Source organism: Solanum lycopersicum, chromosome 7 (assembly GCF_036512215.1).
Source record: "Solanum lycopersicum chromosome 7, SLM_r2.1".
In the NCBI taxonomy this organism is placed as follows: Eukaryota; Viridiplantae; Streptophyta; class Magnoliopsida; order Solanales; family Solanaceae; genus Solanum; species Solanum lycopersicum.
The window spans coordinates 2,133,913-2,159,857 of NC_090806.1; the positions used below are offsets into that span (position 1 = coordinate 2,133,913).

Sequence of the window (25,945 nt, forward strand, 5' to 3'; positions counted from 1 at the left end):
ACGATATGTATATCTCAGTTGGAATTTACAAATTTTTATATTATACATAATTAATGTATACTTTTCGTATATAGAAATATAATTATCTTGGCTTAATACATATTATATTTAAACAATCAAATTAAATCAGGTTTTAATTTCTCCAAACAAAGTAATTAATAAGACACATTTGATTCAAATTTCGGAAAAACTTTTACACACATTTTCAATCATTTATCTCCTTTATTAATATACATCTGAAATTTTGCTATCTATTTGAGGCGAATACATATATCTAAAAAAAAATAAAAAAATTATATGACTAAGTTAACTATTTAATAAACTAAAAAATACATTTTAAAAAAAAATCAAACTTAATTCAAGCGTCTAAATAAATTATTCACAAACTTTCACTATGTATTAAAAGCCAATTAGTATTTTTTTTCCACCTAAACCAAAAGATTTCATCTAATCATTGAAATCTTGATTTTGATTTGTGGACCATAGATTTGCTGTTCTATTTAGATTCTATAATTTTTTGTCATCTGCTTCAATGGTTGTAATCTCAACAACCCCAGTTCAAATTTGAGCAGACCCGGAATTTTCTTTGACCCGACCCGATTAGTTTTGGTATCTCTACTCTCAACTTCTTCCACTGTCCCCTGAATTCTTGGGTTCATGCAACAATCATTGCTTATTTCTGTTCCAGGTCAGTATAATATGTGAAAATCTCAATTTTTTTTCAGGTTTTGGGGTTTGTGGGTATGTTAGATTTGTCAAGATGATTGTTTTTTTTTTCATGGTTCTTGAAAATTGTGAATTAAAGTTTTGATTTTTATCACTTGGGTGTTTTTTTTCTTGTGTGTTGAATGACTCTGCTTGTTGAAAGTTTCAGCTTTATATGCTTTGTGGGTATTCTTAGTTTTTGTAAATCCTTTCATGGTTCTTGAAAATTGTGAATTCAAGTTTTGATTTTTAGCACTTGGGTGTTTTTTCTTGTGTGTTGAAAGATAGTACTTGTGTAGTGTATAACAACATATTCAGTGAGGTAGAAGTTACGTAGGCCTTATCGCTATCTCGTGTTTTGTGCAAATAGGAGTTACGTAGGCCTTATCACTATCTCGTGTCTTGTGCAGATAGGAGTTACATAGGCCTTATCACTATCTCGTGTCTTGTGCAGATATGAGTTACGTAGGCCTTATCACTATCTCGTGTCTTGTGCAGATAGGAGTTATGTAGGCGTTATCACTATCTCGTGTCTTGTGCAGATAGAGAGTAAGAATTTAGTTGTGAAATAATCAGATCCCAGTCCTCCTTTGACAAGTGACATGACTATAGGGATAGGTTAAGGACCACTTTCTAAATGGAGAGTAAGATTGAGTTCGGGATTCTAGTTCTTTTAAGTTATTGGTTTTAAAATGAATGGTTTGTGTATATTCAAGAGTTTGAATCGAAGTTATTTGTTTCGACCAAAACACATAAGCTACACTCTAGCTCCGTCCCTGAGGATAGGTGTCTAATATGCTAAGAGCATGTATTGAGTTTCACATTAGTTAGTTGAGATTGCTATAGTTATCTTCTTAGTATTAAGTCAAATCCTTAATTTTTATGTGGTTATTCATTTGCATATCCTCACCTTTACGGAGATTATTTGTATAAATTGCGATTTATGCATAGATCATAAGGTAGTTATGTACCGAAGAAGCTAAGGAAGTTCATCAGTAGGTACTGCAAGGTTCAAGCCTGTTTGCTACGACCTTTTATGAAGCATTTTCTGATCATATGGTTGCTTTACTTACTCCATGTTTATGTTACTCTTCTATATTGAATGCTATTAATGAGTCGTTGCTTCTTCTCCCTCGTTTTTTTGAAATTGCTTTTACTTGAGCTGAGGGTCTGCCGAAAACATACACAATACACACTACCCTCCCTAGACTGTGTGATTATACTGGTTATGCTGATGTTGTTGTTGCTACTTATGAGTCTTTCTTTGATTCCTTTATCCGATCAAATTTATCTTTCCTCATGTCGTTTTTGACAATTGACATTTATCTATGATGACTGACTTCTTGTAGAGGAAATAATGGATGAAGCGCCGCCATCAAAGTCATTATGGCAATATATCTCGGCCTATTGGACGATGCTTTGTGAAATGTATTACAACAAGCCGCTTTCACATTGGATTCTTCTGTTTCTAAGTAGCATGGGGATGCTTGTTCCGTTCCCTGCTTCTAGCCTCTTGTCCCGATTATATTTCGCAAATGGTGGGAAGAGCAAGTGGATAATTTCATGGGTTTCAGTTGCAGGATGGCCTATGATCGCGATAGTCCTAATCCCTTCGTACTTCTTCCTTAAAGTGTTCCCGACGCCACTCGACTTAAAACTAACTTTATCTTATGTTGTCTTGGGATTCTTGAGTGCTGCTGACAACCTCATGTATGCATATGCCTATGCCTATCTACCAGCATCAACCGCTGCTCTTTTAGCCTCGACTTCACTGGTGTTCTCTGCATTATTCGGATATGTTCTCGTGAAAAACACTATGAATCTATCAATCATAAATTCTATTGTGATCATTACTGCTGCCATGACGATCATTGCTCTTGATTCAAGTTCAGACAGGTATGGATACATCACCGATCGTCAGTACATTATTGGTTTTGTGTGGGATATACTGGGATCTGCACTCCACGGTCTGATTTTCGCCTTATCAGAGTTGATTTTTGTGAAATTACTCGGTAAAAGGTCTTTCCTTGTTGTTCTTGAGCAGCAATTCATGGTTTCCCTCTTTGCGTTTATATTCACAACAATCGGACTTGTTATGAGCAACGGTTTCCATGGGATGAAATCCGAGGCAAGTACATTCAAGGGTGGGGAAAACGCGTATTACTCAGTTATTGTTTGGGGGACTATCACTTTCCAGTTGGGAGTGTTGGGAGCCACCGCGGTTGTGTTCCTCTCATCCACTGTCTTGGCTGGTGTCCTTAACGCTGTAAGAGTACCGATCACTAGCATTGCTGCTGTGATATTGTTGCATGATCCTATGAGTGGTTTCAAGATCCTGTCTTTGATTATTACATTCTGGGGATTTGGCTCTTATATCTACGGTAGCTATACTCCCGCGAAAAAGGAAGCCTCGAGAACTCTCTCTTAGTTTTCGTGTTTTCCTCCATTGATAAAAGGATTGAAGAACACAAAGTTTATGTATATGTACTAGCTGGTTCTGTTGAAATGAAAGTTGAAACCTATGTTGCTCGGACTCTTCCCAAGTGTTGTGGAGAGGCGTGTCGGATCCACCAAAAAGTAGTATTTCCCAAGTGTTGTGGAGAGGCGTGGCGGATCCACCAAAAAGTAGTACATTTTTTCGAGGATCAGACACGGGTGCGGTAACATATTTAGGTTGAAACTATGTACATGTAGAAGGTAGCAAAGAAATTAAACTTTGTTGCCATTACACTATTTTTCTATATATAGACATGCAACATATTTATCAAGATGTATTACTCCCTCCGTTTTTATTTATGTGTCGGTTCCTAATACTTGTCATTTCACAAAACTATTACATAAACGATAAATGAAATCTATTTTACCCTTACGAATTATTAACCTTGACATAGAAAAACTAGATAATTCATTTATGTTCATTGATTAATTTAATCATGTTCATTTATTAAAAATTTGACTTTAATAGAACATAAGGGTATAATTGTAAGCTTGCTTTGTTTCTTAAGGGGTGTAAAACCTAAAATTATGACAGCTAAATAGAAAAACGAGCATGAAATCTAAAATTGTGATAACTAAGTAGGAACGGAGGAAGTAATTTCTTACCGTCCCTATCTTTTCAAATTGTTTTCAAACAAGAAAGTATTACTTTTTTTTTCGGGAACATGCTAAAAAGAAAAGTACGACACATAAAAGGGACGGGAAGAAAATATTATCAAATGAAAAAATAATAGTTCCGTTGCCGGGACTTGAACCCGGGTCTCTCAGGTGAGAGCCGAGTATCCTAACCAACTAGACTACAACAGATTTATGATAGTTTAATCCACGTATTTTATTTATAATTACTTTAATTAGATAAAAAAAAAGTAATTAAGGATTTTAGACACGTTGCTTAGTATAGAAAACTTTCGTTAAATCCGATTATATATAATTCAAGTCTATTGAAATTCGGAAACATTCTTTTTATCTCACAAGTTGAAAGATAGTATACGTACAATGTAATTTTTAAAAATAATAAATTTTAATATTATATAAACAATGTCATTTTTTGGATAATTTGATCTTTCCTTCATCAAATCCGAGGTTAATCAATGGAATTTTACTTTAAAAAAGAATTGTGATTAACTTGATTATTTGAAAAGTATTTTTAACAATATACTATAACTAATTTTCTTAAAACATAACTTATGCCGTCAAACAAAATAGGTACAATGAATCAACAACTTGTTTATTTTAGATTTTTTTTAAAAAAATAACTTTTCAGAAAAGTATTTTTGTAAAAAGAAAAAAAAAATTGCGATTGACTTAATCATATGAAAAGTATTTTTAATAATCATATAGTGTTTAACTAATTTTCTTTAAAAAGCTTTTAGAGGCAAATTACGAGAAAAACGATAAATATTAGTGCACTTTTAATATTTTATTGAGAAAAATTATTTTTATATCTGTTTTAAGTCTTTTTTATTATTATTTTTATTTTTATCAAATTAAACTATATATATTAAAATTTTCGATCTATAATAACATAGATAAATAAGAAAATAATTAAATATTGATATGATATATGATTATCAAGCAAAATAAACATAAAAATTACTTGACAAATTAAATCATTACATATGAAAAAATCACCACAAAAAATATATAAGAAATATATTGGTAAAACTATATATATGGCTAGGATATTTTTTTCTTGAGAAAATAATATTCTATTTTTTTTCTTAAAAAGCATAATTTTTTTTTAATTTTTCCAAAAAAAAATATTTCTATTTCTATTTAAAAATAATTTTACTGATTAGACAAATATCTTGATAATTCAAAATATTTTTAACCTGTCAATGACAATGTCATTTGACTAAATCATTTTTTAATCTCTAATGTAACTGAATAAATATTATTATAGGTGCTTTCTTTCATGTTTCCATATATCTAAATTTTAATTTTAATTTCAAATTTTATATTGTGATATTTTGTTGTAAGACACATTTAATTTGATGTTTTTTGTTAAATAATAAATAAAATTTAATTATGTTTTTATAGTATATATTGTGATACACAAAAATATGATCATGGCACAAAAAGATTCACTCAATATTATTCAGAATTTAAAATTGACGAAAACTTATCACAATGAGATTCATATGAAATTGTCCAGAACCATGTATAAACATTGATAAAATGAAATATTCATGTTGTATAATGGAAATAATATTGTAATAATTTCATATTTTTAGATGTTTAAAATTAATTAATTTTGAGGAGGATAAGGTGGACATTTATGTTTACATGTTTCATAATTATCATAACAATTATAAGTTGTCCAACAACACCAATCTCCTGCTTTTATTGGGCTCTTCAAACACCATCCAGGAGCCAAAAGTATCCCATCTTCATTAATTACTTCTTCACCTGAATAAAAATATATGATAAAAATTAAAAAAAAAAAAGATTATTACAATGAGAGATTTAAAAAAAAAAAAAAAACAAGCCAACCTAAGTAAATATGAATTAGTTCTAAATTTTATATATTACTAAAGATTATAACATGATGGATAAGAATCGTCTGGTTTCAGGTTCGAGTCTTACGTTATTAACAACGGAGTCAGTAATTAAAGATAAAAAAAAAATTAATTTATGAAGAAGCATATTAGAAAACTCTACATCTACTATATATAATAATAATTTTGATCTTGTATATATAGTGTAAGCAGTCTAGATTCGTTCGTGCTTGGATTTAAAAAAAACAATATGCAACGATTTCAACCTTACTCTTATATGACGTAGTTCGTAGATCTGAATTTTATCAAACTTCGAATAAAAAATTATATAGAAAAAATAATAATTCTATCTTGTAAAGTAGAAGAGAAAAAAAGAATAAATATTTTTGAATTATACTTACATTCATAAGAAGGGAAGATGATAAAAACAAGCAAAGTGAAGAAAATCAAGTGATTAGTGATAGCCATTATTTTCTCAAAGTAATTTTGAGTTTTTAGTGAAATTTACTTAGGAGTGGTTGAATATATAACACATTTTCTATTGATATTTATAGTGGAAAATCATTTTTCACCTTTGGAATAAAGTTAAACTTTTTTCTTAAAATGATTATTTTAAATATAATTAGATTTTTGACACCACAACTTTATTGTTTGACTAATAAAATGTATTGACTTTAACTAAATCTTTTTACAATCTCTATTTATATAATATAATTATGTTTGTCTATATATGGTATATTTAAAATAAGTTATGTGTATGTAACGGTGAATCATCTCATTAAATTTTCATTAAATACTTATCAATATTATAATAATATAAATTTTAAGTGGTTTTGATTAAACTAATTTAAAATTTATAATTTAAAATAATTTATATATATTTGTGTGATAGAAAAACAATACTATCTACATCTTAAATTCTTAATAATGTTAACTAAAATAATTATAATAAATTATATTATATACTGGTGCAACAGTAAATTGTGCATGTCTCATGGCAATATGTTACATTCTCTCATGACACCTACAAAAGGGGCCAAAAATTGATATGAATAGTCGATAGATGTATAATATACGTATAAAAAAGAGTTATTTTAATTTGTTTACTATCAAATATTACAATGGGTGTATATGATCCCTTTTATTATCCCAAATTAAAGGTTACATATTTAAATTCTGAGTTGTCAGTAGTAGAGTCATAATTTTAACTTAAAGAGTTTAGAATATAATATAAAAAACAAAGAAGATTCAATATCGATGAAAATATAAAGTAAAAACGAAGAGTGATTTTTTCAAGTTATTATTGCTATTGAACATTGGGCGAAAACCTATGAAAACAAATTTGTAAAGTAAAAAAATAATAATGATTTTTTCCAAAAGTTCTTTTGTATGTTAGCATTAAAGATCAGTTGCGCCATGACATTAAACAAGACACTTATTTAAAATATGTTATTCATCAGTATACAGAGTACAATGTGATACGTTATAAAGCGATACATAACAATATGGACATTCAAACAAGGGTAATTAATATTTCTTTTGAATCAAATGAAACCAATTGACATCTCATTTGGATGTACAATCATAAGTACAAACACAAGTCTTATATTTGGAACTACTATAATACTTGCAAATTCCCAATGCATGGTGTGTTCTACTACCAAGGTATAAGTCACATAACCTATGGCAACATCTTGCATTGCATATTGAGGTACATGGACCAAGAGTTGTTGTACAATTCTTATCTAATTCTATCTTTTTACTCATAGGACTCAAGTTGTTATTTCCTTTGACACCTACAAAAGGAGAAAACTGATATTAATAATCGACAGATATATAATATACATGCATACAAAAAAGAGTTACTTTTATTTTATTCGTAACAAGAGTATAGTAGATGGATATATATGATCTCTTCACGCTCAATCAAATGTTTTCAGATTTGAATTCTGAGTTATCATGATTTTTCATCAAAGAGATTTGAAATATATATAATACATAAAAATTACTAATACTTACATTCATTAGAAGGGAAGATGACAAAAAGAAGTAAAGTGAAGGAAATCAATTGCTTAGTGATGAACAACATTTCCTCAAGTAATTTTGAGTTCTTTTGGTTAAAATAGACACATTTTCTGTTGATATTTATAGTGGGTTGAAATTATTATTGCCTTTTGAAATTAAAGATCAATGTAATTCTTACATTGATTTTTTCTTAAATCAATTAATAAATTTTAATTGCTAGTCAAAATCAGTTTTATGTCTGTTACTCACTAAAGATTACTCTTCCTTTCTCAAATTAATTACAATCCTGCATAGTAAATGAGTAATTATTAGAATGTGTCATTTCTATCATATTTCATTTAATATATTTGTGTTATATTATATTTATTACTTCCTCCGTCCGGTATTGTTTATCATGATTTTTATTTTCAGAGTCAAACTATAAAAACTTTGACTAACATTTTGAGATGCATTTTTTCATCATATTGATATGCAAAAAATTGTACTTTATAGTACTTTTCATATAGTTTTAGAATATCTAATTTTTTTGTTTAAAATATCGAATTAATGTGATCTAATTTACCTTTAAAAATTAATCAAATTGACTTTCGATAAACGCAACATGACAAACATTTTCGCACGGAGGGAGTATAAAAATACATTATAATGTGATTTTTCATTTAAATATATAGTCTTAGATAAGCTTGCAATCAAATAGCTCAAGCAAACAACTTAAAAGAAACCCATGCATGCAACTTAATCAAACAGACAATTTACAAAGTAGATATACATGAGTTTCAAATGGACGGGTTGGATTGAAATTGGACAAGTTCAAATGAATTGAATTAATAAATGAATTGAACTAAAACCAAAAGTTACTTGGATTAAAATCGATTATGTCATAACCCGTCAAACTTGAGTCATTTTTTATTTTGAATGATCCACCTTCCTCCGCTCCATCCAATCCTCCCTTACTATCTATCGAGGCTCGAGCCCTTCGAACCTACTCCTAACCATTGTCGCCGACCCGAGACATAAGACATGCGATTCGGAATCTAACCTTAAGTCGAAACCCGATCCCAACTTGGGAATATACCCTACCCTAATCAAGATATGACCCTGACAAAAAACTCGAGCCCAATCCGTGATCCAACCCAGACTCCAGACGTTACACTAAATTGGAATATAAAACTATAACACCCCATATTTCGTATAAAGGACTCTCTCTCGCCTCTATCCTCTATTCCTTTCTCTCGCCAATCTTACCTCGCTCACCTCTCTTCTCTTTTTCAGTTATCCCTCTCACCTCTCTCTCGTTTCTCTTTTGTCAATCTCTCTCACTTTATACAAACATAAATGTATAGCTTATGTTTGTTTTTATATAAAATGAGAGAGACCGAATATACAACTACATATCTCTCCATCCTATACACTTATAACTATAAAAATACAAAATACAAATACATATCTCTCTGTCCTATACACTTGTAATTATACTAATACAATTTTTCTCCTGCCTAATTCATCCCTTCTCTCTAAATTTATACAAACAAAAATTGTAAAAATTCAATATAATTTGTGTTTGTATAAAACGAGAAAGAGATTGGATACACAAACACCAAATTCTATGCAGATATACAAATACAATCACAGATACATATACATAGTAGTTACATATATACAATTATATAACCGATATACATATACAATCAATACACTTTTATACAAACGAAATATCTGCCTGCTATTTAACAAATCTGATGCTCCATAACAAACATAAAATTTTTAGTGGAGCGTAATTATACGAACTATAACTATAACATTCAAATATTATTTTTATGTTTGCTAAACCTAAAATTTACTAGCTTGCAATCAAACAAATAACTTCCAAATAGCTCAAGCAAGCAACTCACAAATAGTTTGCAAATAGTTTCATTATGATAATTCGCTTTATATAGTATATATCAGTAAAAGTTTTTCAAATGTTAGGAATTATTATACTATAATTTCGTTATGATAAATCTTTTTATAATGCAGTATCAATAAAAGATTTCGAGAATTTCTTATGATGGACTAATCTATATGTTAGCAGCAAAGACCAGTTGTTTCACGACATTTAACAAGACACTTTTTAAAAATATTTTATTCATCAAAATAACAAAGTACATAATACAATACGATAAGTTATGAAACGATACATTATGAAACGATACATAACAACCATGCACATCCAAACAAAATGTAATTAATAACTCTTTGAATCAAATGAAGCCAATTGAGGTTTCATTTATTGACAATCATAGGTACAAATGCAAGTTTCATATTGTCCACTAAAATACTTGCAAGCTGCCTCAGGGTGCCCTTTACTATAGTATCCTTCACATTGCTCATGGCAACATCTTACGTTGCATCTTGGGTCACATGGACCAAAATTTACTTGACATCTCTTAACCAATTCTGTCTTCTCACCCATAGGACTCAAGTTTCTATTTCCTTTGACACCTACAAAAGTGGGAAATTTGTATAAATAACCGACAGATATATAATATATATACATATAAAAAAGAACTACTTTCATTTTATTTATAATAAGATTATAGTAAAATTTAGATCGATATGATTTCTTATTTCTCAATTAAAGGTTTCAGATTTGAATTTTGAGGTATCAGTGACAGTCATGATTTTTTATTAAAGAGATTTGAAATATATTACGTAAAAGCTAAGAGGATTCAACATCGACAAAAATTTAAAGTAAAAATAAAAATTGATTTTTTTTAAGTCGATTTGATATTAAACATCTAGTGAAAATTAAAAAAGATAAAACTATTTTATAAGGTAAAGTGAATATTTGCCATACTTACATTCATGAGAAGGTAAGATGACATAAAGAATTAGAGTGAAGAAAATCAATTTCTTAGTGATGGACATCATTTTCTCAAGTAATTTTGTGAAAAATATTTTGGAGTGGTTGAATAGACAAACTTTCTATTGATATTTATAGTGTGTTGAAATCACTATTGCCTTTTGACTCAAAGATTAATGTAACTCTTTTACTATTTTTTTCTTAAATAACTTATTTATTACAAGTCAGCATAATAAAATTTTGTGTCTTTAAAAAAAAGACATCTAATAAAATTTCAATTGCTAGTCTAATTAGTATAATGTCTGTTACTCACTAAAGATTACCATTCATTTCTCAAATTAAAGTAATTTATTAGGATATGCAAATTTCTATAATATAATAATATTTCATTTAATATATTTTGGTTATATTATATTTATTATAAAAATGCATTGTATTGTGGTTATTCATTTAATTAAATATATATTGTATTAGATAAACTTGTAATTAAATTTCTTTCTATTATATTTATATTTATTTATATAGAAGAGTTAAGTGGGAGGACGATCAAGGGCAAAAATGTAATATCACACTAACAAATATCTATTTAGAAAATGATAAATAATTCTAGAAACATCTTTTTATATATGAAGTGAATAATGATCAGGTATAAATATAATTTCACATTAACAAAAATTTATAGTTATAGAAAACATCTTAAATTATTGTTATTACCATTAACGTATTTTATTATTACTTCACTTTCTTTTCTTTTGTGAGTTATTGTGATATCTATTTTATTATTACTTTATTTTACTATACTTTAATTATTATTTTTTTGCAATTCATTATGCTTATAAAAATGTTTACTTTTTATATAAAAATTTATCATGAATTAATTATTCTCATATTTATTTTGGTTTTAATTAATATACTTGAAAATAAATAAGCGTGATAAAATTAATAATTATATATTAGATTGAAATTAAAGAAAAAAATGTTACAAAGTAATTTTATAAATAAAAATGAATAGGATGATATATTTGTATAAAGACGAACAAGAATAAATATGTAATTACATACTAACAAAATTCTATCAAGAATAAATAATTTTAGAAACATCATTCTATGTATGAAGTGAATGATGATCAAACGTAAAATAAAACTTCATGCAAACAAAATCTACCAATAATGATAACAAGAAAATTAAATAGTTCTAGAAAAATCTTTAATAATTCATATTAGTATTACCTTATTTTTGTTATTTCTTTATATTTTATGAGTTATTGTGATATCTATTTATTATATAAAAGTAAATAAATTATTATTACGCTTAGATCTTAATAATTATATATCAAGTATAATATTAGGTGCAGTCAATCAAAACTAAAATAAAAATTTATATGTATATTTATATTTTGTGTATTTGACATATTTTTTAATTTTGTGATCTTAAATATGCTATATAAAATAATTAAAATTCAAAAGTTATTTTCTTTTTGAAATGAATTAAAAATAAATTCATATAAATTGAAAAGGAGGGAGTCATATATTAAAAATGAAATAATGATTTGAAAACTTTAATTCTTTCATTTTAATTTCTAATTTGTTACTTCTATTGAAAATCATTATGCAACAATTTGTTTATGATAAATCTTTTTATAATGTACTACTATCAATAGTTTTTTTTTTTTTTGAGAATTTCTAATGATCGACTAATCATTGCCAATGCTAGAGGTTAAGTAAGCTTGATTATTGATATACAAGACTTAAATATGCATGAAAATATATAATTAATTTAAGACACACATTAAGATATTATTACAACGAACTTAGATCAATGTTTTTTTAAAAAAAAAAAAAAGAAAAAAAAAAGAGAAAATTGCAACTCATCTCATTGAACTTTCATCGATTAATATCAAAATTCTAAAAAAATACAATATTCATACGAAATTATCCAGTATTCAAAACTAAGAAGTACTAAGCGCTAGGGGTAGGCATTCGGTTTGGGATTATCTAATTCCGAATTCGGTAATTGGTGGTACTAAAAAATAAGATACTAAATATCAAAATTTTAAATTTTTTGATCGGTAATCAGTAATTAAATTTCGATTAGGTATGATATTCAGTAATACTGTATTGTATTTTTAGCCGATTGTATTACTGAGTTAATACTACTTTCCAATCATTTCTATTTTTTTTATGTGGAGACACAATATAGTAAAAGTCAATAATAAATAAGAAGACATCAAGAAAAACGATTTGATACAAACTAAAAGACATAAGTTTGTTGATTCATTGAATCTATTTTGTTTGATTGAATAAGTAAGTTATGTTTTAAGAAAGTGAGTTAAACACGATATGAATCTCTTACGGTATAATTGGAAATATTTTTTTTCTTTAATCCGCCTCATGTAACGTAAATTCAGATTAGTTAAAGCCACGATATTGATATCATATTCTAATTTTGAAATATAGGGAGAAGTGAATTTTCTTAATCATATACTTGAATTCATGAGAGGAAAGATAACAAAAAGAAGCAAAATGAAGCTTAATGATCACCATTATTTTCTCAAGTAATTTTGAGTTCTTTTTTTATGAAAAATATTTTTGAAGTGATTGAATAAAAATATATTTTTCATAGATATTTATAGTTGTTCAAAATTGATATGGAGTATCATTTTCCATTTTGGACAAATTCTTATTAAGTAAACTCATTAAATGATCACCCCATTCCTTTTTTTATTGTTATGTTTACTAAACATTTTTTTTTTAAAAAAAATATATTTACCATTCATAGCAATAATATTTTTTTTCACTTGACTACTTTTAATGCATTTATAATGCAAGTTTAATACATATTACAAAGATAAATTTATTATTCAAATATAATACAAGTTTTAATGATGGATAATACATTTATCACACGTTTTATAATACAATGTGACAATCTTTTACCAAACAAACATAATATAATTTCAAAAACAATTATAATTCAAATATATTGCATACATAATTCACTTTTAATACATACTACAGATTTATCACAATATTGCTATAAATAATAATAAACAAAAAGTATCGCTAAAATCAGTAATTATTTTTAAAAATATATTTATTCATATAAATTTTTCCTTGTTTTTTCATAGTATTGGATCACATTTTACACAATTATGTTTTCAAAGTATAATTATTTTCTCACTCTTCTTTAGATTATATATAAATAAATATATTATCATATATTAACTACTATGTATATGAATATATAAAATGGACACATTTAACAACATTACAATATGCAACAACTAATAGATTTTGAATTCATATGTGATTTAATCATGTGTAACCATTATCTTTTTATGTAAAACTTATTATATCATTTTAATTTTTATAATATTAGATCTTTAATACGATTATATATTGGTCCCGTGTTTAACACGGACAAGATTCTTCACAATAATAAGTACAAAGGCAAGTTTTAAGTGGCCCACCCATATCCTTACAAGCTGGCTGAGGGGCTTTATGAGCATAGAACTCTCTACATGTCTTATAGCAACATTCTTTATTGCATCTTGGCTCACATAGACCAAGATTTACTGTACATGCCACAAGTGTAACTGTTTTCTCACCCATAGGACTCAAGCTACTATTTCCTTTGACACCTATAAAAAAGGAAAATTGATATAAATAGTCGACAGATATATAATATTTATATACGTATAAAAAAGAGTTATGATCTCTTTAGCTTAATTTAAGGCTTTAAATTTGAATTATGAGTTATCAGTGATAGAGTTATGATTTTTCATCAAAGAGGATTCAATATCGACGAAAATGTAAAGTAAAAGTAAAGATTACTTTTGTTACGTTGTTATTGATATCGAACATCAGATGTAAACTAGAGAGATAAACTATTTTGTAGGGTAAAGGAGAAATATGAAGTAAAAATTGTCATACTTATATTCATTATAGGATGTATAAGAATCATTCATTCTCGGGTTTTAGGTTCGAGCCTTATGTTATTAACAACAGAGACGGTGATTAAAGATTAAACTTTTTTTGAAGAAGCCTATTAAAAAACTATACAACTACTATATATAACAATAATTTTGATCTTGTATATATAGTGTAAATACTCTAGATCCGTTCGTGCCTGAATTTGAAAAAAAAAACAATAGGCAACAATTTTCCCTCTAATGGGACTCTTACATGACGTAGTTCGTATATCTGAATTTTATCAAATTCCGAATAAAAAATCATGTAGAAAAAATAATAATTTTATCTTGTACAGTAGAAGAGAAAAATAAAGAATAAATATTTTTGAATCATACTTACATTCATAAGAAGGGAAGACGATAAAAACAAGCAAAGTGAAGAAAATCAAGTGATTAGTGATAGCCATTATTTTCTCAAAGTAATTTTGAGTTTTTAGTGAAATTTACTTTGGAATGGTTGAATATAAAACAATTTCTATTGATATTTATAGTGGAAAATCATTTTTCACCACTTCAAATTTTTTTTAAAAAATGATTATTTTACATATAATTAGATTTTGAGACCATGAATATATTATTTGACTAATAATATATATTGACTTTGAATAAACCTTTTTACAATCTCTACTTATAATAATAATTATGTTTGTCTGTATATGGTATATTTTGAATAAGTTGGTGGATCATCTCATTAATTGTAATTAAATATTTAAAATATTATAATATTATAAATTTTAAATGGTTTTGATTAAACTAATTTAAATTTTATAATTTAAATAATTTATATATATTTGTGTAGCAATAAATCATTTATCTAAAATAAGTTATATAAATGTATTTGTCCGATAGTAAATTATCTAATTCATTGTACTACACATACTACCTACACTGTAAATTCTAAATAATGTTAATTAAAATAATTATAATAAACTATATATATTTGTGCGATAGTAAATTATCATTCTTTTCTGGTAATTTGGTATATTGAAACCTAAAACTGTGAAATAACTTATCAGGAAATGACTCTTAATAAAATAATTGCTAATTTTACTTAAGCCACTATTTTAGTCTAATATTAATATTAAACATCGAGTAAAAAATTGAAAAGAAAAATTAGTTTTATCTCGTAAATAAAATGAAGAATAAATATTCAAAAATCATATACTTAATATATTCATAAGAGAGAAAGATTACAAAAACGAGAAAAGTAAAAGAAAATCAAGTGCTTAGCAATGGCCATCATTTTCTCAAGTTATTTTGTGAAAATTATTTTTGTGTGTTACATATTCAAGTAAATATAATAATAATGTTTTACAAATTCATTTTCAAGAAATCTTAATCAGTCAATATTGTTTGAATAAATATTTTCTCACAAACTTTATGGGTATATTTGATTTTTTCTCGAAATAATTCAAAGATATATTTAATCATTCTTACATGATCATTTTCTTTATTGACATTTTTTAATTATTAAACATAAATAAATTTGTATCACCGTTTGAGAACATAATCATAGAGAAAAATAAATCAAAATTGAGGTTATCAACACCTGTTAATCATAAGCATATAACGTTGAACTGCAAAACGCTTCTTTCAAATATAGTATTCATCAAAACAATATAATACATAGTACTTTCGATATGCAATAACCATGCACATCTAAACAATGTGTAGTTAATAACTTTTTTAAAATCAATTAAGCCAAATGATGTCTCATTTTTGACAATCATAGGTACAAATAATGTATCCATGTTGTATCATGTAATTAATATTGTAATAATTTTCATATATTATGATTCATAAAATGTTTAAATAAACTCTTAAAGAAGAGGATTTGTTAATTAATTACTACTAATTATGAGAAGGAGGCCAATAGGGACATTTATGTGAACATTCATCCATTGTATTATAACAAAATAAAGGGTCTAAACGTGTATCACAACACCATTTAGAATGTACTGGGATACACTTGCCAAGACTAATAAGTCTCCTATCTTTAATAATACTCAATTTATCAATCACTTCTTCACCTATATTTAAAAAAAAAAAACACAAATGATTATTAAGATGAGAGAAAAAAATAGATAAAATAGAAAAATTAATAAAGGATAAAATAGATAAGTTAAAAGCGCAACATGATAAAACATATATATGTTTGTGAAATGAGATGTAGATAGAGTAGTAATATACACAATAAAATGAAATATCGTTATTGCATGCTATGTTTTAAATTGATAGTTCATTTTACTTCATTAAATCACCTAATAATAAATACTCATTTACTTGATATAAACACTCTATGCGAATAAGAAATGTTTAACAGAACTCTTAAAGAAGATGGATTTGTTAATTAATTACTACTAATTAAGAGGGGGGGGGGGGGGGGTCAATGGGGACAATTATGTGAACATTCATCCATTGAATCATAACAAAATAAAGGGTCTAAACTTGTATCACAACACTATACTCAATGTATCAATCACTTGATCTTCACCTAATTTTTTTAAAAAAATAATATTTTTTTTTCAAAAAAAGATAAAAAAAATAAATAAATATAAATGATTATTAAGATGAAAGAAAAAAATCTAACATAATTAAATCAGAGTAAATTTTTCATTTTGTTTACTATAAGGATTGTTGTGGAAAGCTTACTATCTATCTACTAAATTTTGAATATGATTAACAGAAATCATTAAAAAACTATAAAGAGTAAAAAATAATAAATCAAGAACCTCCAACATCTACTATTTATCGTAATAAGAGATCTAAATCCTATATACACAGTATAATTGTTCGATAAAGGGATTCATTTGAATCTGCATATGCCTAGATATGACTATAAGTCTTAGTTGGAAATATTTTTTTTCTTTAATTGACCTTACGCAACATGTATTCGGATTAGTTAAAGTCTTAATATAAACCAAGCAAAAAAATAAGTATTAATTTTATTTGCTTTATAATATAAAGCAAACTACAATTATACAAAGATTGAAATTATCATCGAACAAATTTTGTTTCATAGATAAACATGTTAGCAACTAAAAATTTAACGATAAAGTTTATAACTAATTCAAATTTAGAAATATAATGAAGAATGAATTTTCTTAATCATACTTACATTCATGATTAGGGAAGAAGACAAAAATAAGTAAAGTGAGGAAAATCAATTGCTTAGTGATGACCATTATTATCTCAATGTTTTTTTGTTGAAAAATAATTTTGAAGTGGTTAAATAAAATACATTTTTCATAGATATTTATAGTGATTAAGAATTGATATGGCGTATAATTTTGCCATTTTGGAAAAAATCTCATAAAAAAATCATTAATTAAATTCATTAAGTAATGACCCCACCCTTTTGTTATTAATTTAAATAAGCAAGACAGGATTAATTAACTTTTTCCAAATTTGCCCTTTAGCATTGAATATTCTACCATTAAGAGGCACGTAAATAAATGACAATTAAAGATTAATAAGGGATATAATAGTCAAATTATACTTCTAATTAATTTTTTCTTTTAAGGATAGTATGAAACCTTACCTTATTACTACTAAAAAGAAATAAAGTGAGTATTTTTAAATTCAATTTCAATTTGTTTCAAATATAGTTTAATTATTTTCTCAATATTCTTTTGACTTTTATATTAGAGAAATCTATTTATAGTATATAATATCAGCAATAGTTTTTCGAAATATTGAGAATTATTACATACCATATCAAGAAAAAGAGAGAATTATAATTTCCAATGTCAAATTCTCATCGATTAATATTAAAATATTTTGAAAAATAGAGATTCATACGAAACAAAATATAACATATCGCTAAATATTACTATTTGGCACATTGTAATCAACATTAAAATTGTGATATTTTCCCAATATTTTCATATATAAAGCTTAATATTTAACAAAACTCTTGATTGAGATAAAACTATTCCCTCAATACAACGTTGAGAATTTGTTAATTAATTAATACTAATTATGATGGGACAATTCTATTTGACTAACAGAACTCGTAGTATAGAATCCTTAAATTTCAAATTTTTGACTCTGTGCCTCGAATCCTTAAATTTCAAATTCTGACTCTGTGCCTCAGAGTGCATTCACTTAGCTCCAACACCAACATTTCCCAACCAAAAAAGCAAGGGAATTTGAGACAAAGCCATGAGAAGCAAAAGGTAATTCCTCTTTGTTGAATGCTTCTCAAAGGTTCTTACTTCACCAATTAAAATCCTCTTCATGGTCTTTATCAAGAACACCCCCACACAAAAACATTCAAAAATTGTTACAAAATAAAATGCATAATCCCAAATTACCCTACATAGCAATATAAATGATGCATTCACAAAAATATAGCCACTATAAGCAACAATATCAAGAAGTGGCACTTCTCCACTTCCTAAAGAGTGTAATGTGGCTTCAAGTAAGAGGATTTGCAAGAGCCAACAAAGTAGTCCTGTTGTGAATTGCACACCTAATGCTTCTGGACTAAACCTATAATGAAAAATTATACAGAGTTTAAGTTCTATATACTGATGATCGTGTTAAGAACATATATTTAAGTCATTTTCAAAAATAATTACACGTAAATTTATACGATAAGTGGTACTAATTGGTCAATATGATATACTATCACAAATTCAATCGTGTTGACATTGTGAACAGTATTTTATCGATATATAACTTCATCCATTGAAATGTCAGTATACAGACAATATTTTAGAACGTCGATAGAGCATATACAGGATAATATAAATGAACAGACTCACATTCTTATTAAAGCCAAAAATAAAACTTAGCTTCTCGATAGCCAACCAACTGACCTAATAATAATCATATATAAAGATGGATATTCATTTTAAGAAACTTACTTGGTAGTAATGCCCAAAAAATAGCCAGCAAGAACCAAATAAGTACCAAAAGCCATCATAGGGATATACAAATCAGGTGCATTTATATCATAAATTGGTGGTTTAAATGAAAATTCTCCTCTAGCCATATCTCCAGCTCTCATCCAATGTCCCTAAAAACATATTTATATATTAAAAAAATCATTCATATATTGAATTAAATAAAAAAGGATATAATTGTTGTATTTATTATCTATAAATGTTGTTAAAGGTTTTAGTAATTCTGAATATAATGACATTAATTTAACTATCGCCAAATATTATTATAAAGAAATTTTCATTGTCGCTAAATGTCTCTTTTGTTATAGCGATAAAAAAACACCTTTTTGTTTTAATATACTATCAGTGTTGTTAAACCTATAATAGTAGGCTTAGTAATTAAATTACAATTTTTATCAAGTTATTAATTACTAGTGTTTATATATCATAGAAATCACATGTAATTACACTAACATAATTGTGTAAATATTATTTATACTGTCAATATATATAATTTGAATTTAAGTAAATTAATTAAAATACAAAATGTTGTGGACTATTTACCTTGTGAAGAAATGGGAACAAAATCACCTTCAATTTATTTTTCACATAACTTTCATTCACTTGAAAATAGTACTGAGGATTGGAAATGTATCTCCCAATCTGTAAGTAGTAAAGAAATTAAAATTAGTAATAATTTGCAAGAATTAAAAATATTTGTCAAATTTGCAAAAGGTCAAAAATTAAAATTAGTAATACTTTCAAAATACTTTTCAAAATAATACTTCAAAAAAGTACAGTGCAATCGGATCTATCTAGAATAGTTTATCTCCTCAAAAAATATTTTACTATAACAATCGAATTCGACTTTCATATTGCATTATATTATATATTCTTTATAATAACATATCACTAGAGCAGTCAAAAACATGCGGACAAATAACATCATTATAATTAATTTCGACAGGTAGACCAAATGCACTATAAATTAATCAATATGGATTGTGGTGTAGTGACGGAACTGTTTCACCCTTAATTTAGAGGAGTTAGGTTAGAGCCCCAGATATAAAAAAAAAAATTATTGGGAGCATCACCTCCGAATAAACCCTGCAACGCGCAACTTAAATTCAATCGGAGCTCCAATACAACTCCGAACACCGAATGAAAAACGAAAAAAAAAAAACTATTAATTATATATTATTTTTATTTCTTTCCAAAAAAAGAAAAGGTATACTTACATTGCTTTGAACATAGGCAGAACTTGAACCAAATACTTTTTCTCCATAAGCACCAATTTCATTTTTTATAAGATCAGAGCCAGCACCATATAATAACATATTCCCAAATGATGTATCAATTTGTTTAGTACAAGTCTTCTTGTGATATTGTGATGTTTCATACATTGTTGACCCCATTAATATTATACTACAAAAGTAAGAAAATATTAATATAAATATGATTATTATTAAGAATTCAATAAATTTCATACCTTAACTAAGAGTATTCACATTTCTTTTGATAATAGGTCAAAAGCGGACAATATATGTTATAGATTTAAACTGTGATAAATATAGTATGAGAGCTAGTACGATGTGAGACAAATCTCAAACAGGATGTTGAGGCCTTAAGAGGTTGTATATGACAATCATACAAAGGGTGGGAGGCTTCTAGATTTGTAAGTTTTTGAAAACGAGGTGCATGTGAGACTTTAGGTGAATCCCACTTCGAATTGGGAGAAAAAAGTGAAAAACTTTATAAAGCTAAGCTTAAGTGATCACACGATGTACATATTTTTTAGACTCAATTTTAATATAATTCAAAAGACAAATCGATACGAACCTAAATAAAATGCAAATAGCACATGCGCAAAATTGAAAATTGAAGTATAGAAATTCTAATTTTATGAAGTCATTCGGTCTGGATGCCACGTGAAAAATATAAACAAAAATGATGGATCAAATTGAAATATTAAAAATGTAGAAAATTATAACATAGAGTAAATATTTGAAAATGTTACAATTATATATATACCTTTAGATTTTGAAGAAGTTTACTCAAAACACCATGCAAAAAGCTTTTTGCTTCTTAATTTGCAGAAATCAAAAGATAGTCTCTCTTTATTGTGTTTTTTTTTATACATTTTCAAGATGAATTATTACTATATTATATACTTTATTTTATGTTTTTTTTTTTTTGGTTATTTAATTTTGCATGATAATGAATGATAAAATTTTAGATGGTCCGCAACTCAATGCCACAATTTTTTTTATTTTAAAAAATTGGTTACTGAAATTGCAGTTGTATTTTAATGAAATGAAACTACTAATTAATTAATACCAATGAGTCCGGAGTTTATTGGGTGGAAAATATTAACAAAATTTTAAAATGGTATATGAATTTTTTTTTAATCAAAACGGTAAAATTAAAATCTGAAAAAAATAAAATCGTTGCAATAGTAGTGATTTATTAAATTTAATGTTTTTTTAAAAAAAAAAATTAAACAAAATTGCTCCAAATTTTATTTTATTTTTTTGCTGTTTTGATTTAAAAAAATTCATATACCATTTTAAAATTTTTGTTAACATTTTTCACCTTTTAAACTCCGAACTCAATATAAATAGGTGACATTTTTTGCAGTATAGTGTTGGGTCGGTATCTCTGCTATATAAGAGATATATACCTGCAAGCTTTGGACCATTATTATTTTCCCGATGCATGCCCTAAAAGTCCGAGTCAAGATTTTAACTTTACGAATTCTAATTTTAAATTCAAAATTTAGTATAAATTCGAGCAAAAAATGAATTATATTGAATTTATATTCGAGTTTTAGATCCAATCATACATTACTTACTAGGTCATTATTATATACAGCCAAATCTATCTATATATATAATAGGCATTGGCGAAGCTAGGGTACTATAGTGCAATCATCTAAACTCTCTCCGTAGAAAAATTACATGTTTACAAGATTAAAATTATATTTAGATACATTAAATAGATGTTAAATTACTTTGACTTCTTTATAATTCGTATGTTTACTTCTTAGTGGAAACTCAAGCTCCACTTTCAATAACAAACTTATCTGTTCGAATTATCTGATTACTCGTTAGTCGTTATGTACTGATAATATTATTTGATATTTAAAAATGGATATTTACGCATTTAGTGTGTTGTGTTTGAATCATAAATATTACTGATAATACGAAAATATTAAATTATACCCGAAAAAAATTACTTATTACGAGAGACATAAAATAATCAAAAGTGTTAATGATCCGTTTTGAGCCCACTATAGTCATTATCTAGTCAAATGGGCTTAAACAATTTGGGCTTCTGAATCTGAATAATCACTGAGGCCCATATCTTCTTAAACAAATAATCACTTCTATACAAACTATTTTACATTTAACCTTATTATATAATTTACTTAAATAACCATTCACTAAATCACTTCCACTAAAAATAACCTAACAGATGAATAATCAATGTTATACATAAAATATATATATATATATATATATATATATATATATATATATATATATATATATATATATATATATATATATATATATATATATATATACATATATATGGAGGCTAACAAAAATAAAGAATAAATTCATCTATTCGCGAAAAGATTTAAAAAGAAGTTAATTGATATCTTTTCATCAAAAAATTACATTAATTTAATTGTGCTTTTATATTATATGTTATATAGTATAAAATCTTATGATCATATTTCACATAAATATATTTTAATTCAAAAATTTCACAAACTTCAAACATGAATTTTCACAACTTTAATCTCATATATCTAAAGTTGTTCCCAAGTAAATTAAGTCGATAAAAATATTAATATGATGTTTTTGCGTAAAAATAATGTATCATATGACGATATTGACAATTTAATGATATAAAATATGAACTATGAAGTGGTCAAAGAGTAGGGTACCATATAGTCTTATAGAAGTGATATTTTGATTTGATGGTCTTTGTCTTTCCTAGGGATGTAAATATGAAGGTCTATATTAATATAAATTAATTAGATAACATCTAATAATATAAATGTAAAGTATTTTATTTTTTTGAATTTTATATCTAAACTATTACGTGTTTTATATCAAAACACGCCTCAATTATTAGTTTTCGTAAGTATATTATCATCATCTAAGAAAAGAAAAGAACTGATAGTTGATTTGTTTGATAAATAGTTGATAATAATTCAGGTAGCTAAGAAAACTAACATGCATTATAATTCAGCTGTGAAATTCGAAAAATCAATGTACTTTAAAACATGGACAACATATTTAATTTATGAGATATAAGATCAATGTATATTCTAGATCTCCTCAAATTTCAGTCATGAGATATTTTATTATTTAGCAATAAAAGTTATTTAACGCGTATAGTTTAGTATAAAAGTGATGATATATTAAAAGTTGGGGAAACAACATCTCATAAATCTAGGGCAAGATCTCAATCTTATACTATATATTTAGAGACTTCAATTCAAAGCAAACAATTTATTATAGTTATTTTTAGGTTTTGATTGACTTTTTTGGCTCTTGTGGGATCCTAAAAACCCTAGAGTCAATGTACTTTTTTCTTTATTGCAAATTTATTTTGTTAGGAATTTTATTCGTTAAAAAATTATATTGTATATAAAAGATACATTGTGAAATATAACTTTTCACATTTATTTTTAAACAGAGATCGAGGAATATAAAAAAATTACCATCTGAAATCTTTTATCCGGACGAATTGATTATTTGAAAAGGTGGAGCACTCAGTTGAGATTTATCGAAACTATTGTTACAAGCTTTTGAAAGAGAATTAAATCTTCGTAAAGTTGGTGATGATCACAACGTCTTACAACAAAGTTGATCTTTCATATATTAAGTTTCAACGAAAAGAAGATTCATTCGCTCGCTATTCGATATGAATAAATAAAACACTCAAAATTCATAAAATGTGTATACTCATCTTATATATATATATATATATATATATATATATATATATATATATATATATATATATATATATATATATATATATATATATATATATTTACATAGATTAGCATATAATAGTACTAATGAGGTTGACAAATGACTTCGAAGTTACATATTTAAGTTCCGTAACTTTGAATTAAAATTTCTGATTCTGCTACCGATCGACGATAGGAGACAAGCTTAGGGTTGTGAGACCTATGAAAGATTAATGCACATTTGTAGGACATATACAAGTGGTAAAAGTTATACAATTCATCAACGACATGCATTTAACACTATATGGAATTGATAAATCCTATTCAAATGTACCAAACTAATAATAATTTTAATTATTGTCCTTTGATACCCCCCTAAAGCCAACAAACATATAAAAAAAGTTTGGTGTTACGATTATTTTTTTCGATTTGTTAGGTATACTACGAAAAATGATATAGAAAAATGCAGGCTGTATACCCCCTTTATAATTTTTGACAAAATATAGTTATATTTAATTTGTTTCTTATCATATTTATATTTGACCAAATAAACTTAATTATAAACTCATTTTATAGTATTCACATAAAATCAAGCCAATAATTGTGCTTTACTTACCAAATTTAGTAATTTTATCTATTACTATAAAAATATAAATTAAGATATATAGCAAACAAATGAATTAGAGATGGTAATTATTTTTATTTTTTTAGTTTTTTTACATTATTACTTGATAAATATGAACAATTATTTAGTTTTGTTATCGTGTACAAGTTCTTATGAGTAACTAGTTATTTTGAGTCTTACAAAAGAAGAAACTTATAATGATCGTATATACACTTCACATAAAATCATAGATGGAATTAGAAAATAGTTTACGGGTTTGACCGAATTCAGTAACTTTAATTTTTGAACTCTGTATTTATATTTTTAAAAATTGATCAAATTAATTAAAAAAATATTAGTAATTTAAAACACAATTATTGGGCAACTATATTGGGCTACTGAATAGAACATAACTTAAGACAAAACTGAGGGTGGCCAAATATCTAGATAACATCATTTTTTGTAACAATTGAGAAATAAATAAATAAAACTAAAAAGGAAAAATATAATAATAATGTTATCATGGTATTAATTAATTAATGACACATCACATGGATGATTTAGCAATGAGTAATTAAATGATTTTACCCACTTCAATATTTGACAAACACAATATTAAAATCTATAAAATTCACATGATGATAGATTAAACCAAAAGGGAATGATTAGATAGGGTTGATAATCCACTCATAAACTCTATTTTTTAAAAATTATAATTATTTGATATTCGATACTCACTAAATCATCAAATCAAATTCGATCAGAATTTATACGCGTTATATAAACTTGAAATCAATCAACATACATGGAAGCTCCACCAATTCAAATTAAAGTCATCGTGTATAACCTATTTAATTGAACACTCTTTACATATGTTTCTTCATTCACAATCATTAATTTATTAAAAATTTCTTTCTGACAT

The 25,945-nt window shown here is 26.2% G+C and overlaps 2 protein-coding genes, 1 long non-coding RNA gene and 1 other non-coding gene across 6 annotated transcripts; 1 reads left to right on the plus strand and 3 right to left on the minus strand.

Annotated features, from left to right (window-relative positions):
• The first annotated feature begins 341 nt into the window (after positions 1-341).
• LOC101244781 (probable purine permease 5) lies at positions 342-3,464 on the plus strand. 3 transcript variants are annotated; one of them, XM_004242551.4, is made up of 2 exons: positions 342-688; positions 2,055-3,464. In XM_004242551.4, exons 1-2 carry the CDS (start codon positions 658-660, stop codon positions 3,131-3,133), a joined length of 1,110 nt encoding a protein of 369 aa, XP_004242599.2. In that variant the 5' UTR covers positions 342-657; the 3' UTR covers positions 3,134-3,464. The 3 variants fall into 3 exon arrangements, with proteins under 3 accessions (XP_004242599.2, XP_025887625.2, XP_025887627.2); XM_026031840.2 differs by lacking the exon at positions 342-688 and adding an exon at positions 1,215-1,349 and having other exon boundaries at positions 2,055-3,241; XM_026031842.2 differs by lacking the exon at positions 342-688 and adding an exon at positions 1,442-1,704 and having other exon boundaries at positions 2,055-3,241.
• Positions 3,465-3,935: 471 nt separating this feature from the next.
• Positions 3,936-4,008, minus strand: TRNAE-CUC (transfer RNA glutamic acid (anticodon CUC)). Its single transcript has one exon. It is a non-coding gene; the product is annotated as a tRNA-Glu (tRNA).
• Positions 4,009-7,211: 3,203 nt separating this feature from the next.
• On the minus strand, positions 7,212-7,977 carry LOC104648139 (uncharacterized). The gene is made up of 2 exons (XR_742181.4): positions 7,719-7,977; positions 7,212-7,495 (listed from the first exon to the last, which is right to left on the minus strand). It is a non-coding gene; the product is annotated as an uncharacterized lncRNA (long non-coding RNA).
• Positions 7,978-18,438: 10,461 nt separating this feature from the next.
• On the minus strand, positions 18,439-21,572 carry LOC101245559 (uncharacterized). The gene is made up of 5 exons (XM_026032194.2): positions 21,458-21,572; positions 20,665-20,851; positions 19,991-20,089; positions 19,409-19,560; positions 18,439-19,031 (listed from the first exon to the last, which is right to left on the minus strand). The coding sequence occupies exons 2-5, from the start codon at positions 20,839-20,841 to the stop codon at positions 18,641-18,643; spliced, it is 819 nt and encodes a 272-aa protein (XP_025887979.2). The 5' UTR covers positions 20,842-20,851; positions 21,458-21,572; the 3' UTR covers positions 18,439-18,640.
• Positions 21,573-25,945: the final 4,373 nt, after the last annotated feature.

Bases quoted from the DNA above. Each gene is read 5' to 3' on its own strand.
- LOC101244781 (XM_004242551.4), top strand. From the start codon at position 658: ATGCAACAATCATTGCTTATTTCTGTTCCAG. The intron at 689-2,054 runs GTCAGTATAATA...GACTTCTTGTAG, and splicing joins ATTGCTTATTTCTGTTCCAG to AGGAAATAATGGATGAAGCG.
- LOC101245559 (XM_026032194.2), bottom strand. From the start codon at position 20,841: ATGGGGTCAACAATGTATGAAACATCACAATATCACAAGAAGACTTGT. The intron at 20,090-20,664 runs GTAAGTATACCT...TACTACTTACAG, and splicing joins CTGCCTATGTTCAAAGCAAT to ATTGGGAGATACATTTCCAA. The intron at 19,032-19,408 runs GTAAGTTTCTTA...TTTTCATTATAG, and splicing joins TTTTTGGGCATTACTACCAA to GTTTAGTCCAGAAGCATTAG.